Source organism: Myotis myotis, unplaced genomic scaffold (genome assembly GCF_014108235.1).
Source record: "Myotis myotis isolate mMyoMyo1 unplaced genomic scaffold, mMyoMyo1.p scaffold_m19_p_3, whole genome shotgun sequence".
Classification (NCBI taxonomy): Eukaryota; Metazoa; Chordata; class Mammalia; order Chiroptera; family Vespertilionidae; genus Myotis; species Myotis myotis.
The window spans coordinates 79,689,982-79,705,642 of NW_023416335.1; the positions used below are offsets into that span (position 1 = coordinate 79,689,982).

Genomic DNA, 15,661 nt, shown 5'->3' on the forward strand with positions numbered 1-15,661 from the left:
AGGAGTTATAATGGTACCTTTTTCTCTTAATTATCTGGGTTTGAGAAAAATAGCACTTTCAACACAAATCAGGACTACTTGAGGTAAGAGGCAAAAGATTTATATTCTTAATAAGCTTTCCTACTTAGGAAACTGATAATATTCTGAACTTTAAGAATATACCTTTCCACCCCATGTACAAGAAAAATTAAACAATTCAACCTGCACATTCTCTGCTTCATTGTAAAAAAGTTGATTTATTAATAAAAATCATTCCACACCCAACTCATTTGCCTGAAGTGGGAGTCACAGTTGTTAAATGCATGGGCACTGGAGTCTGACAGTCCTGGATTCAAATCCCAGCTTCCTCCTCACTTATCAATGGAATGAATCTGGGCAAACAACTTAACTTTAGCCTCATTTTTAAAAATATGTACTAACAGCATGCTACTACTACTTTACAATGCTTTCATAAATGAGGTAGAGTATATAAAGCACTTAGTGACACCTGGCACATAAAAAGTTCTAGTACAGAATAGCTACCACTGCTATTGCTCTAAGGGGTTAGCAATACATATGATTTTAGCTGTTTGGGGGAGGTGGGGTAAGTTCACTGAGGTAGGAAGAGAAGCTAAGAGTTAAATTAATTTCAGAAGCAAATCACAAGGATGTCTCCAAATAATAACATCTGCAATTCAGTATCTCCAATTTGCCCACAAGTTCTCAGTCATTTCCAAAATAAAATCTCTTGTTATAGAGATTACTGTGTACAAACTGATCTTACAATAGAATATGCATAGTTGGAGACAAAGGAAACAAGATCAATGTTGATGATCCCACTTATTAAAAAGGAGAAGAAAGAGTCCTGGCAGGTTCAGCAAGGTGGTGAGCGTCGGCCTGCGGACTGGAGGTCACAGGTTCGATCCCAGTGCAGGAGGCAACCGATTCATGTCTCTCTCTCACATCAATGTTTCTCTTTATCTTTCCCCCTCCCTTCCACTCTCTCTAAAAATCAATGGAAAAAATATCCTCGGGTGTGGACTAACCAAAAACAAGGAGGAGAAGAGATTAAGATGTGCAAACTGCTAGTTATAAAAACAGCCACAAGGATGTCAAGTACACCATAGGGAATATAGTCAATAATATTCTAGTAACTATGGTACTGGATGGGTACTAGATATATTGAGATGATAAATAAATTATATAAATGGCTAATCTCTATGATGTACACTGGAAACTAATATTGTATAGCAACTGTAATTGAAAAATAAAATTATTTTAAAAATAACAATTAAAAAAATAAAACTACACATGACTCCCTGGCACAGAAACCATTATTTTGTCCTTTTAGCTTTTATTATTATTTTTTCCTTGGTTCCTCCGAGACAGAGATAACCAAAATTTATATTCCTATGGGACTATAATAGCAGGTATGAGTATAGAGGTAAACTTCTTTAGGACTGGTTACAAAGAAAAGTAGCTCTTGTAACAAAACACGCACACATACCACCCAGAAATTTTCTAACATTTTTGGAAATGTCAGTAATAGCTACCAGTCAGAGAAATGCACATTAATGTGGACTAGGAAGATCCCAATAAAATTAAAGCGCACTGGGAGGATCAGATAATAAGTTAACAGGCAATACTGCTCTGGGTCAGTGATGTATCTCAGAGATCAATGGCATAAAGTGATAATGTACATAACTGGAGAAGAAAAAAAGATAATGTGGGAAAGGATAACCAAATATGCAATTACTGAACTAAATTAAAATTAAATTTGACTATTTATAACAATAGTAACATATCCCCATTTTAAATGTTTGTTGAAATTTATCTAGAAAATTTATATGGGACAGTCCCATTTTTTTCTTCCTTGTCCTATCCTACTAGCCTACTAAGAAATTCTCTCCCAAAGTCAGGAAGACAGCAACCATAATAATTCAGTGTTCTGCAGTTAGTGAATATCACAAATCTAAAGCATGAAAATGTTAAAAAAAAAATGTAGTTAATGCAAGCCATCCTTTTTCTGCATTCCATAAAAAGATAAAGCAGATTATTTTTTGTAAATGACCAGTAATTGCCAATATTAATGAGTGAACTTATTAGTTAGCAACCAATTACAAATGGGTTAGGATACAAGACAGAATTATTGAAATGGACCCTGATGTTTCAAACCTATGTTATAGCCAACTAAGAGATTCCTTGATAGCAGAATTCAAAGAAGTAGATTATCCCATTCTTTGAAGATAGAGGGAAAGTTCTGGGAAATCATCAAGGTATAGGTGATGACAGAAATCAGGAGAATAGATGAAGAATTTAAGGTTAAGAAAAAAAAAAAAAAGAAAGAAAAGGCTTCCAGGATTGAACCTTAAAAATAAATACTAAGTGCAAAAATGTACATTTCAAAGAAACAAAAGATTAACCAAGAATGCCGAGATCAAAAAATCGAGAACTGAAAATGGGAGTCTAGAAAGAAAGTGAGACCAATTAATGATAGCTAAGCTAAGAGAGCAGAAAATAAGGTTAAAGTTACAAGGTTCTTAATCAAAATGAAGTTTTAACTTTCTGGAGGCTTACAAATTTTCATTATGTATAATGAGGAAAGAGAAGCAGTACTTTAGGACAGTGGTCTAAACTACTTCAAATTCCCTTCTTTATAATAAATCTAGATCAGATATATTTTATAATTTTTTAAAAAATCTTTAAAATATATTTTTATTTATTTCATAGAGGAAGGGAGGATAGAGAGAGGTAGAAACATCAATGATGAGTCCTAGCTGGTTTGGCTCAGGGCATAGAGCGTCAGCCTGCAGACTGAAGGGTCTTGGGTTTGATTCCAGTCAAGGGCACATTCCTGGGTTGTGGGCTCAATCCTCAGTAGGGGCTGTGCAGGAGATATCCGGTCAATGATTCTCTCTCATCATTGATGTTTCTATCTCTCTCTCTCCCTTCCTTCCTTTCTGAAATCAATTAAAAAAAAAAAATAGAAAAGAAAAAAAAAAACCATCAATGATGAGAGAGAATCATTGATAGACTGCCTCCTGCATGCCCCACACTGAGGATCGAGCCCACAACCTGGGCATGTGCCCTAACCGGGAATAGAACCATGACCTCCTGGTTCATAGGTCGACACTCAACCACTGAGCTACAACGACCGGACTATATTTTAAAATTTTAAAAAACCTCGCCAATAAACAAACTATATACAATGTATCCTTTAAAATACAAGAGAAACTAGTACTAAATTTAAAACAAAAAAATAAATTTCTATTATAGTAGTGTCATTCCTAAGGAAAAAAAAAGTTATTCTTAATTGGCAAAAATGTTTCTGTATTTAGAATCATGGGCTTCTACTTATAACTCTAAGACCTATAGATTATTTACAGACACAGAAACTAAGACAGAAAGGCTAAACCTGTTGAAGATTATAAAGCCACTGGGTGGCAGAGACTTACTAGAACTAAGATTCTTATCTCTGGTGTAGTGCTGTATTCTTCCCTGACATCACCTCTGCAGCAATATCCTACCGATCCCTTAGGACTAATAGTATTGAGAAAATTTAACATAGAGAATGAAAAATTCACTAATAGTTTCCCTAAGGGGAAAATTTTAGAAATTCATACAATCAAGAACGTAATTGTACCTTTACCTTCAGTGTTCAAGAACAAAGAAATGTAACCTGTACTCCAAACGGGCAAAAAGGACTAGTGAACACTCTGACATTCCCCTCTCCCCCCATGCTTAAATAGCTATAACAACAGGTTTGGGCATACTCTGGTATCACTCCACCATTTTCCTTATGAACAACCCTAAACTTCATTATCAAATGACTAGAAGAGGCTAAATTCTCACTCTTTCAGAGGCTGAAATGATGGCAAATTTACCTTCCATTCATCCTATCCTCAGCTATGAAGGCAGAGTAGTGCCTTATCATAAAATGTTACTAAATAGGTACATATTAATTTACTCTCTTAGCAGCTACCCTAAACCGCTGAAACCAAAGTAACCACTGGATATGAAAAAGCTTTCTAATAAAGAAAAAATAAATAAATCCTACAAAAACCAAACTAAACCACCAGTGCTATAATTTCAGGAATCCTGGTAAGGCAAAAGCAGCACGAAGTGAAGTTGGGCTTCCTTAAATCACTCTGTTCTCATCTTCACAGACTGGCTTTCAGTACAGTTAAATTTGCAGCATGTTAAACTCAGGTGTCTGTGTTTTATACAGGAATTTGGAAGAGAAGGATCAAAATCCCAGTGCAATTACAAAGACTTCTCATTAAAAGAACCAAATGGAAATTCCCTGTGATAAATAATTTCTCATTAAAAACTTAAGAAAAAGGTAAATAAGCCAAACTTCTTCACAGAAAAATCTGTATTTACAATTCAATTCAAAAGCAGTTTTAAAGCAAACAATATAACACTGAAGTTGAAAAATCTATGCTCACCCAAAGTTGCCAAGTCTGATAAATTATTAACAGAACACTGCATCAAAAATAAGGCAATAACCCAAGATACCCAATGGACAATTTCTCCATTCCCACAACTAGATAGAACTAATCTATCTAGTAGCAAATGATACCTCACTCCATCTCAGCATGTCTAAAATCCTCAAGGATAGAGTGATAAAATATGACCTATATTCTTCATTAGACTCTTTGAACACTTGAAGGAAAATAATTTCTAAAGCACAGAGAGGTAAAGAGGTATAATCTTTGAAAAAGATACTCAGTGTTCAAAATTCAAGAATGCAATATTAATAATACACAATGGGCATTAGGTGAATATATGCAATACAGTAATAGCAAATTAATTTATTTAGTACTTTTTCCATTCCATATCATCAGGAGGATTGATTTCAACTTTTCTTTTACCTACATCAGACCAGTTGGTACTCAAAACTGTACCACCAGACTCCATCTGCAATAAGAAATACAAATAGATTAATTCTTAGACCATATAATCAAAATATTTCTTCTAAAAATCTTTGAATATAGAGTCCCAAATATTAGCAATATTTGGCTCAATAAAAACTCAAGACAATATTTTTATTTAATCTTAAGCTTTCCAGAGAAGTTACCATGTTCTATAAAATCTGAAAAGTCTAGAGTACGTAGGTAGGAGCATCATGTTCACATATAAAGCACCATGTCTCCCTTTCCTAATCAGCATAGAGCTATATGTGGAAAAACTACCTTCAGATGAAAATAAAATTGGCTCCCATACAAAATGATGATGCAATTTCTTTTGCAAGGACAGTAAAGACCAGGCAAAATAAACTCTTTCTACAATAGTTCGACAAAACTTTAAGAGCCCTTTCTTAATGCTCTCTCTCTGTACCAAATATATGCATTTGCTGAAAAAATTTTTTTAAATGAAGGTGCACACACAGGTATACAGTGTTTCAGTAAAGAACTGGTTATCTATTTAGCATCTACTGAATATACTACCCATTAACCCCTTGCACACTCATAAATACCTTAAAATTTTTTCTGCACATTTGTTATCTAATGCAATACAAATTCATTTACTTGGATCACAACAAAGAACAGTATGAATTATTAAAATCTAAACATTTACAATTGATCAGCTGTGTTATTGACAAATGTGTGAAGTTACATTCCCTACTATTACACTGAAACCTCACTGTAGCTGCTGCCCTACACTCTCTGCCAAGCTCCCTTTACATGGGATACTCTTTTTCATCCCAGTTCTTTATCTGTTTTTAGTTATGCTCCAAACACATCATGTCACCACATCTCTATTGCCTTCTTTGGCCCTTATCAGAACTCTACACTTGCAAAATTTGTCTTCTGTATGAGCATAATTACCAAAAATAAAACATGTATCACACTGCACTGCTATAACTTTGTGTCTGCCTTCTTATATCTGTTTCCCACCCTTGGCTCCAACTAAAGCTCCTAAAAAACAAGGAGTATATTTTAGTAATACTTATATTCTAGACCTAAGCACAAGGGCCTGGCACCTAGTAGGCTTCAAATAAAATACTGAATAAAACTGGGCAAGTCTACATAATAAACTACTCTTAAGAGGACTGAAGGAAGCATATTTAGTTTATAATATGATCATATTCATTGATATTTATTTACCCTCTCTTCTTATGGATTGTAGTACAATTTAGCATTTTCCTCTGGTTATATTGTACATCAAGCATGTCAAACTTGTGGCCTGTGGGCCGCATGCGGCCCACAACGAATATTTTTGTAGCCCAACCAATATAACAGTATGTAAGAAACGTTTTAATAAAAACTACGTGACTTAATTTTTACAATATCCTGTTATTGTAAATAATTACAATATATAATAATTAAAATTAATAATTATTAATAACAAGCTACAACATTCGCTAATGACTGATTACTGTAATCATGTTGCACTCATTTCCCTTACATGCCTTACGCACAGGCGCACCGTTTCTCCACTAATACTAGCAGCAAATATTTTAGCAGCCAACTGCCACGCCATTAGTCTCGGACTGACTTGTTTGGTGTGAGCAACAGGAAATATTTCTCTTCAGAGAACAAGAAAAATAGGTTTATTTGTGTTATGCTTATTAACTTGTACAGTCATCCAGTGTCTGGTAAGTTAATGTTCAAGAAAAAATATTAATTTTTATTAAAATGTTTTATCATTTTATGTTAATGATTACTCTTTTATTTCAGTCCTTTGTATTCAGCATGTCTCTATCAAAATAAACCTACGTTTCCATGCAAATTGAAGTTTTTGTTTTTTTGCAGCCCACATAAACTTAAACCTTGCTTATTTGGCCCGTGTTAGCCTTTGAGTTTGACATGCTTGTTGTAAATGATGGTCTTTTTGTCCCAACTAGGCTGGAAGATCATACATGATAGACCCTATTTTGTTTCTTTTGTATTCCCACAAGGAAAGAAGCAACCCTAAGTATGTTCCAGGGCAATGCTGCCAAACAGATGGCTTGTTTAATGGATGCACACGGTTCACTACAATTAGCAAAGTTTCTGTATGAAAATGGGCGTAGCTCCTGTAATCTATCTTAGAAATTTCACACACTGCTTGTCTGGCATGCTCTTGAAAGTCAAACTGAGACTGACTTCTTCTTCTTGGGGACATGGAGTAAATGTGCTCTTTCCTATTGTTCCCATTAAGTACAACTAAGAACCTGGGAGGGAGGGAGGGAGGAAGGGAGGGAGGGAGGGAAACAAATATAAGAAGACTCTAACACAGCAGTTCTCAACCTGTGGGTCGCGACCCCTTTGGGGGTCGAACAACCCTTTCACAGGGGTCGCCTAAGACCATCGGAAAACACATATATAATTACATATTATTTTTGTGATTAATCACTATGCTTTAATTATATTCCATTTGTAACAATGAAAATACATCCTGCATATCAGATATTTACATTATGATTCATAACAGTAGCAAATTACAGTTATAAAGTAGCAACGAAACAGAGCCAAGTTTAAAAAATTTGGCTCTCAAAAGAAATTTCAGCCGAAACCGGTTTGGCTCAATGGATAGAGCGTCGGCTTGCGGACTGAGGGGTCCCAGGTTCGATTCCGGTCAAGGGCATGTACCTGGGTTGCGGGCACACCCTCAGTAGGAGGTGTGCAGGAGGCAGCTGATCGATGTTTCTCTCTCATCGATGTTTCTAACTCTCTATCTCTCTCCCTCTCTCCCTTCCTCTCTGTAAAAAATCAATAAAATATATTTAAAAAAAAAAAAAAAATTTCAATTGTTGTACTGTTGATATCTGGCTCTGTTGACTAATGAGTTTGCCGACCACTGTCCTAGGGCAATGGAAACTAAAGAGAAAATAAAGAAATGGGACTACATCAAAATAAAAAGCTCTGCAAAGCAAAAGAAACCATCAACAAAGCAACAAGAAAGCCCACTGCATGGGAAAACATATTTGCCAATGTTATCTCTGATAAGGGTTTAATGTCCAACATTTACAGGGAACTCATACAACTTAACAAAAGAAAGATAAACAACCTAATCAAAAAATGGGCAATGGACCTAAATAGATACTTTTTAAAAAATATATATTTTATTGGTTTTTCTACAGAGAGGAAGGGAGAGGGATAGAGAGTTAGAAACATCGATCAGCTGCCCCCTGCACACTCCCCACTGGGCATGTGCCTGCAACCAAGGTACATGCCCTTGACCAGAATCGAACCTGGGACCCTTCAGTCCGCAGGCTGACGCTCTATCCACTGAGCCAAACCGGTTAGGGCTAAATAGATACTTTTTGAAAGAGGACATAAGGAAGGCCAAGAGACATATGAAAACATGCTCAAAGTCACTAATCATCTGAATGATGCAAATCAAAACGACAATGAGGTACCATCTCACACCTGTCAGAATGGCTGTCATCAACCAATCAACAAATTACAAGTGCTGGTGAGGATGTGGAGAAAAAGGAACCCTCGTGCACTGCTGAAGGGAATGCAGACTGGTGCAGCCACTGTGGAAAACAGTATGGAGTTTCCTCAAACTAAAAATAGAACTCCCATTTAACCCAGTGATCCCACTTCTAGGAATATATCCCAAGAAATCAGAAACACCAATCACAAAGGATATATGCACCCCTATGTTCATAGCAGCACAATTTACAATAGCCAAGATTTGGAAATAGCCTAAGTGCCCATCAGCAGATGAGTGGATTAAAAAACTGCAGTACATCTACACAATGGCATACTACGCTGCTGTAAAAAAGAAAGAACTCTAACCATTTGCAACAGCATGGATGGAACTGGAGAGCATTATGCTAAGTGAAATAAGCCAGTCCGAGTAAGATAAATATCACATGATCTCACTCATTTGTGGAATATAATAAACAACATAAACTGATGAACAAAAACAGATCCAGAGACAGAGAAGCATCAATCGGATGCTCAAACCTCAGAGGGAAGATAGGGGAGAGTGGCGGTAAGGGGGAGAGATCAACCAAAGGACTTGTATGAATGCATGTAAGCATAACCAATAGACACAAGACACGGGGGGGGGGGGGGGGGGGGATGTGCCAGGGGATAGGGGAGGCCAGGGGAAGGTCAATGGGGGAAAAAAGGAAACATATGTATTACTATTTGTAATACTTTAATCAATAAAATAAATTTTAGAAAAGACAAAATCAGCAATGATATAGAGGAATTCAACAAAAATAACAACCAAAAGAATCTAATTGATATTTATAGAACACTACACTCAGTAACAACAGAATACATTCTTTTCAAGTGGAAGTTTAGTTAAGATAGACCAAATCCTGGGCAATAAAACAAACATCAACAAATTTAAAAGTATGTAATTCATATGGCACACATTCTCACACCACAATGAAATAATTAGAAATCAGTAATAGAAAAACAACAGGAAATTCTCCAATCAATGGAAACATACCTCTAAACAATCTATGAGACAAGTCTCAACTGAAAGCAAAATACATCCTGAACTGAATCAAAATGAAAATATAACAATCAAAAACTGTGGGTGTCAGCTCAAACCCTGCTTAGAAATCCTATATAATAAAAGGCTAATACGCAAATTGACCTCCCCACCGGGAGTTCCACTGGAGTTCGACCAGGGGGCGGGGCTAGCTGGCCAACCACCTCCAGGCCCCCCCCCCCCGATCGGGGGCAGGGCTGGCCAGCCAACCTCCTACATCCTCCCACCCCCCCCACCCCCCACTGGCCCAGCCTGATCAGCCCCAATCAGGGTGTGCCAGCCGGACCCCACCCATGCACAAATTCATGCACCGGGCCTCTAGAGTTTATTATATAAACCCACACAACAAACAGAAAAGAGTCAAACCAACAATCTAAGCTCACATACGAAGAACCCAGGGAAAAAAAGGGGGTAGGGGCAAAATAAACCCAAAGCAAGCAGGAGGAAGAAAATAGCAAAGAATAGAGATTAATAAAATTTAGAAAAAAATAGCGATTTTTTTTAAAATGTAAATAGGGAGAGAGAACCAAGATGGCGGCATAGGTTAACGCTGGAGTTTGCTGCTTTGAACAACTACTTCAAAAGTGAAACCAAAAAACGGAAGGGACATCACCCAGAACCACAGGAACGCTGCCTGAGTGGAAGTCCTACAACTAGGAGGAAAGAGAAACGCATACGGACACTCAGAGGAGGCGCAGTGCTGAAGTCAAATTCTGAGGTGCGGAGTGCGCAAGCGGGCTGGCGGCGGAGGGCGCGGTTGGCGTTTTCAATCAGGAGGGAGTCGCAGACTCTGAGCTCCAGATACAGGCAAGTCTTTAGGGACCCAGACTCAAAGGGGAGAAGCGGGACTGTCTGGCTTCGGTCAGAGCGAGTGCAGCTTTCTCTCTGAGCTTTGCAGCGGGTGCTGGGACTCAGAGAGGCAGAGCCCCTGGGGACAGGACTGAGAGCTGCCATAACTGCTCTCTCCGGCCCACCCTGTTGATCCTGTGCGACCCGCCCCGCCCAAGCCCTGCACACAGGCATTTGCCGGATAGCCTCAGGCAAACGCCAGATTAGCACCTCCCTAGAGGACAGAAGTTCTCTCACTGCTGACACAGCTGATTCTCATAGCCACTTGGCCTGGAGGTCAAACCCTCCCTGGAATTAGCTACAACAATCAAGATTTAACTATAAGACTGTGAACAAAGACCACTAGGGGGTGCACCAAGGAAGCATAACAAAATGCGGAGACAAAGAAACAGGACAAAATTGTCAATGGAAGATATAGAGTTCAGAACCACACTTTTAAGGTCTCTCAAGAACTGTTTAGAAGCCGCCGATAAACTTAATGAGATCTACAAGAAAACTAATAAGACCCTCGATCTTATATTGGGGAACCAACTAGAAATTAAGCATACACGGACTGAAATAACGAATATTATACAGACTCCCGACAGCAGACCAGAGGAGCGCAAGAATCAAGTCAATGATTTGAAATGCGAGGAAGCAAAAAACACCCAACCGGAAAAGCAAAATGAAAAAAGAATCCAAAAATGCGAGGATAGTGTAAGGAGCCTCTGGGACAGCTTCAAGCGTACCAACATCAGAATTATAGGGGTGCCAGAAGATGAGAGAGAGCAAGATATTGAAAACCTATTTGAAGAAATAATGACAGAAAACTTCCCCCACCTGGTGAAAGAAATGGACTTACAGGTCCAAGAAGCGCGGAGAACCCCAAACAAAAGGAATCCAAAGAGGACCACACCAAGACACATCATAATTAAAATGCCAAGAGCAAAAGATAAAGAGAGAATCTTAAAAACAGCAAGAGAAAGAAACTCAGTTACCTACAAGGGAATACCCATACGACTGTCAGCTGATTTCTCAACAGAAACTTTGCAGGCCAGAAGGGAGTGGCAAGAAATATTCAAAGTGATGAATGCCAAGAACCTACAACCAAGATTACTTTATCCAGCAAAGCTATCATTCAGAATTGAAGGTCAGATAAAGAGCTTCACAGATAAGGAAAAGCTAAAGGAGTTCATCACCACCAAACCAGGATTATATGAAATGCTGAAAGGTATCCTTTAAGAAGGGGAAGAGGAAGAAAAAGGTAAAGATACAAATTATGAACAACAAATATGCATCTATCAACAAGTGAATCTAAGAATCAAGTGAATAAATAATCTGATGAACAGAATAAACTGTTGATTATAATAGAATCAGGGACATAGAAAGGGAATGGACTGACTATTCCTGGGGGGGAAAGGGGTGTGGGAGATGCGGGAAGAGACTGGACAAAAATCGTGCACCTATGGATGAGGACAGTGGGTGGGGAGTGAGGGCGGAGGGTGGGGCGGGAACTGGGAGGAGGGGAGTTATGGGGGGAAAAAAAAGAGGAACAAATGTAATAATCTGAACAATAAAGATTTAATTAAAAAATAAATAAATAAATAAATTAATTAAAACAAAAACAAAAAAAAAAAAACAAAAAAAAAAAAAAAAGAAAAAAATAGCAAACAAGTTTTTAAACATCAACAAAGAGCTGATTCTTTGAAAAAAAAATCAACAAAGTTGACAAACCTCTAGCAAGACTGATAAAGGGAGAGAGAGAGAGAGAGAGAGAGAGAGAGAAAGAGAGAGAGAGAGAGAGAAAGGACACAAATTACCATTATAGGAATGAAATAGAATATCACCACAGAAATCCTGCAGACATCAAAAGGGTAACAAGGGAATACTACCAATACTAAAAACTTACACAAAATAGACCAATTCCTCAAAAACACAAACTACCACAAGTCACTCAATATGAAACAGATAATTTGAATAGTCCTATATGCTATTAGGATATTTAAAATCATAATTTTTTAAAAAAATGTTTTTATTGATTTCAGAGAAAGGAAGGGAGAGGGAGAGAGGGATGAAACATCAATGATGAGAGAGAATCATTGATTGGCTGCCTCTTGCATGCCCCCACTGGGGATTGAGCCTGCAACCCGGGCATGTGCCCTGGCGGAGAAAAGAGCCGTGACCTCCTGGTTCATGGGTCAATGCACAACCACTGAACCACACTGGCTGGGCTAAAATAACAATTTTAAATCCCCTCAAAAGAAATGAACAGGCTCAGATGATTTCACTGGTTTAAAGATGTTTAAAGAATAATGAACCCCAATTCTACCCAAGCTCTTCCAAAAAAAACTAGGAGATAAAGCACTTCCCAATCCTCTTATAAAGTTAGTATTACCCTGACACCAAAACCAGACAAAGTACAAAAAAAAAGAGACTACTACAGACCAATTCCCTCATGAATACAGACAAAAATTCTTAATAAAGTATTTGAAAATAGAATTGAGCAATATATAACAAGAATTCTACACTATGACAAAGTGGGGTTTATTCCAGGGTTGCAAGGCTGGTTCAACAATAGAAATCAATCATATTAATCATGTAAAGCTAAAAAAAAATCACATTATTATATTGATCAATGCAGAAAAGCATTCAACAAGTCAATTTGTTCATGATATAAAAGCTCAGTAAAAAATATGAATAGAGCAGAACTTCACCTTGGTTGAGCATCTACAAAATACGTACAACATACTTAATAGTGAAAGAATGAAGATGGGGATGTCCACTCTTATTCAACACAGTGCTAGAAGTTCCAGCCAGTGCAATATATCAAGAAAAGAAGATAAAAGGAAAAAATAAAACAGTCCATATTTGAAAACAATATGATATAGAAAACAGAAGGAATCTATTCTTCTTAGATCAAAAGAAATCTACAAAAAAAATCTCCTAAAATTACTAAGTTCAACAAATTCACAGAATGTAAAGCAAACATTTTTAAAAAACACAACTGTATTTCTAGATATGAACAACAAACCAATATCAAATATAATACTATTTATAATCACTCAAAAAAAAGAATTAAATACTTAGGCACATCTACCAAAACATGTACTGGATTTATATGCTGAAAACTGTACAATGCTGATGAAAGGAATCAGAGAAAAGCTAAATAAATGGGTTGGAAAATTCAACACAGTAAAGATGTCAATCTCTCCAAATTGATATACAGTTCAATGCAATTCCTAACAGGATTTCTTGTACATATAGACAAAGTATTCTAAAATGTATATGGAAAGGCAAAGGAACTAGGATAAAACAATTTAAAAATGAAGAATAAAGTAGGAGGAATAAATCTGCCCAATTTCAAGACTTATATAGTTATAGTAATCAAGGCTGTGGTATTAACAAAGGGAGAGACATGTAGATCAATGGAACAGAGAACCCAGAAACAGACTCCCACAAAATGCTCAACTGATTTTTGAGAAAGGTGAAAAGAAATTTAATGGAGGAAAGACAATCTTTTTAACAAGTAGAGTAATAGAATATAAACAGGCTAAAACAAACAAACAAACAAAAACCCTTAACCATTATCTCACACTTTAAGTCAAAATGGATATGGACTTAAATGTAATACGTAAAACTACAAAACTTTGATTTTTTTAAAATGTGGGAAAATATCTTTGAGATCCAAGACTAAGAAATACTAGATTTGACACCAAAAGTATGATCCACAAAGGAAAAAACTGATAAACTTCATCAAATGAAATACTCTGGCTTTGCAAAGAACATTGAAAAAGTGGCCCAGACAACCTGACTCAGTGGTTGAGCATCAACCTATGAACCAGGAGGTCACAGTTCAATTCCCAGTCAAGGCACATGACCTGGTTGCCTGCTAGACCTCCAGTGTGGGGCATGCAGGAGGCGGCCAATCATTGACCCTCTCATCATTGATGTTTCTATCTCTCTCTCTCCCTCTCCCGTCTTCTCTGAAATCAATAAAAAAATGTATTTTTTTAAAAAATGAAAAGACAAGCTACAGGCTGTGAGAAATATCTGCGAATTACATATCTGACAAAGACTTGCCAGATTAGTGGTTGTCAAGGGTTAAGAAGGGGTAGGAGTGGGAGCAAAGTGAGTATGGCTATAAAATGATGAGGGATCCTGTGGCAATTGAAATGTTCTGTACTTTAACTGTCAATATCCTGGTTGTAATGTTGTACTACAATTTTGTAAAATGTTTCAATTGAGGGAAACTAAAGGATATAAGGAGTATTCCTCATTTCTTACAACTCATGTGAATCTACAACTATTTCAAAATAAAGTCTAATTAAAACAAAAATTTTTTAAGTCAACAGTGAAAAGCACAATCATGACTAGTTACCACATAGTAATTTATGTGGAGTATCTAAACCTCAAACACACTGATTAACTAAATATTAATTAGTAAATGTTAATTTTAACATTTACTGTAATATAAATGCCTTAAAAGAAGAGAGTTACAGCCCTGGCCAAGTAACTCAGTTGGTTGGAGGCATCATCCCCTACACCAAAAGACTATGGATTCCATTCCAGGGCACCTACGGGAGGCGATGGATTGATGTTTCTCTCTCACATCAATGTTTCTTTCTTCTCTCTCTTCCCCTACACCCCCTTCCCTCTCTCTCTAAAAAAAAAATCAATAAACATATCCTCAGTGAGGATTAAAAAAAAGTGTGTTACATTTTCAATGCTACTGGTAAAAATCAAATGATTACATCTTCAAGCAAAAAGTCTACATAATTCTACAGTGATGACTTGTCATTGAGATCTCAGAACTTGAGGCCTAATACAGACAACATTTATGCTGCCCTGGCAAAATCTGAATTTTCTTAATCAATAGAGAAATTATTAAAAAACCAATGAATAATAATATGTACTTTCACTTGCCAACACTGTTCTGGAAGTTTCCCTTCTGTATTTTTCATCTCTGACATTGAGACTATCCAGTGGTTCTCAACCTTCCTAATGCCGCCACCCTTTAATACAGTTCCTCATGTTGTGGTGACCCCCAACCATAAAACTATTTTCGTTGCTACTTCATAACTGTAATTTTGCTACTGTTATGAATCGTAATGTAAATATCTGATATGCAGGATGTATTTTCATCGTTCACGACCCACAGGATGAGAACTGTTGTAAGGTAAACAATGGAAGCTCATTCAGCTATTCTGATAAATTTAACTAGAATAACTCTGTATCACCCACTATAACCTTGATATTTCTTAAGCCTTTCCAGTTCTATCTCAATGATAAAAAATATTTGGTGTAAACCACTTGTTTCTTAACTCCTCCACCAGTTCCGACTTCGTCAGTAATTATTCTAAGTTTAGAGCAAGAAGAAATGTCCAGACAAAGCTTATTCAAAAAAATCTCC

General features: G+C 36.9%; 1 protein-coding gene across 1 annotated transcript in view; it reads right to left on the minus strand.

The window, feature by feature from the left end:
• Positions 1-4,759: 4,759 nt before the first annotated feature.
• SUGT1 (SGT1 homolog, MIS12 kinetochore complex assembly cochaperone) overlaps positions 4,760-15,661 on the minus strand; it is a 61,862-nt gene continuing 50,960 nt past the window's right edge. Inside the window, exon 13 of the mRNA XM_036299191.1 lies at positions 4,760-4,899. Within this exon, the coding sequence (XP_036155084.1) occupies positions 4,798-4,899 (102 nt within the window). The 3' untranslated portion in view covers positions 4,760-4,797. The remainder of the gene's footprint in view (positions 4,900-15,661) is intronic.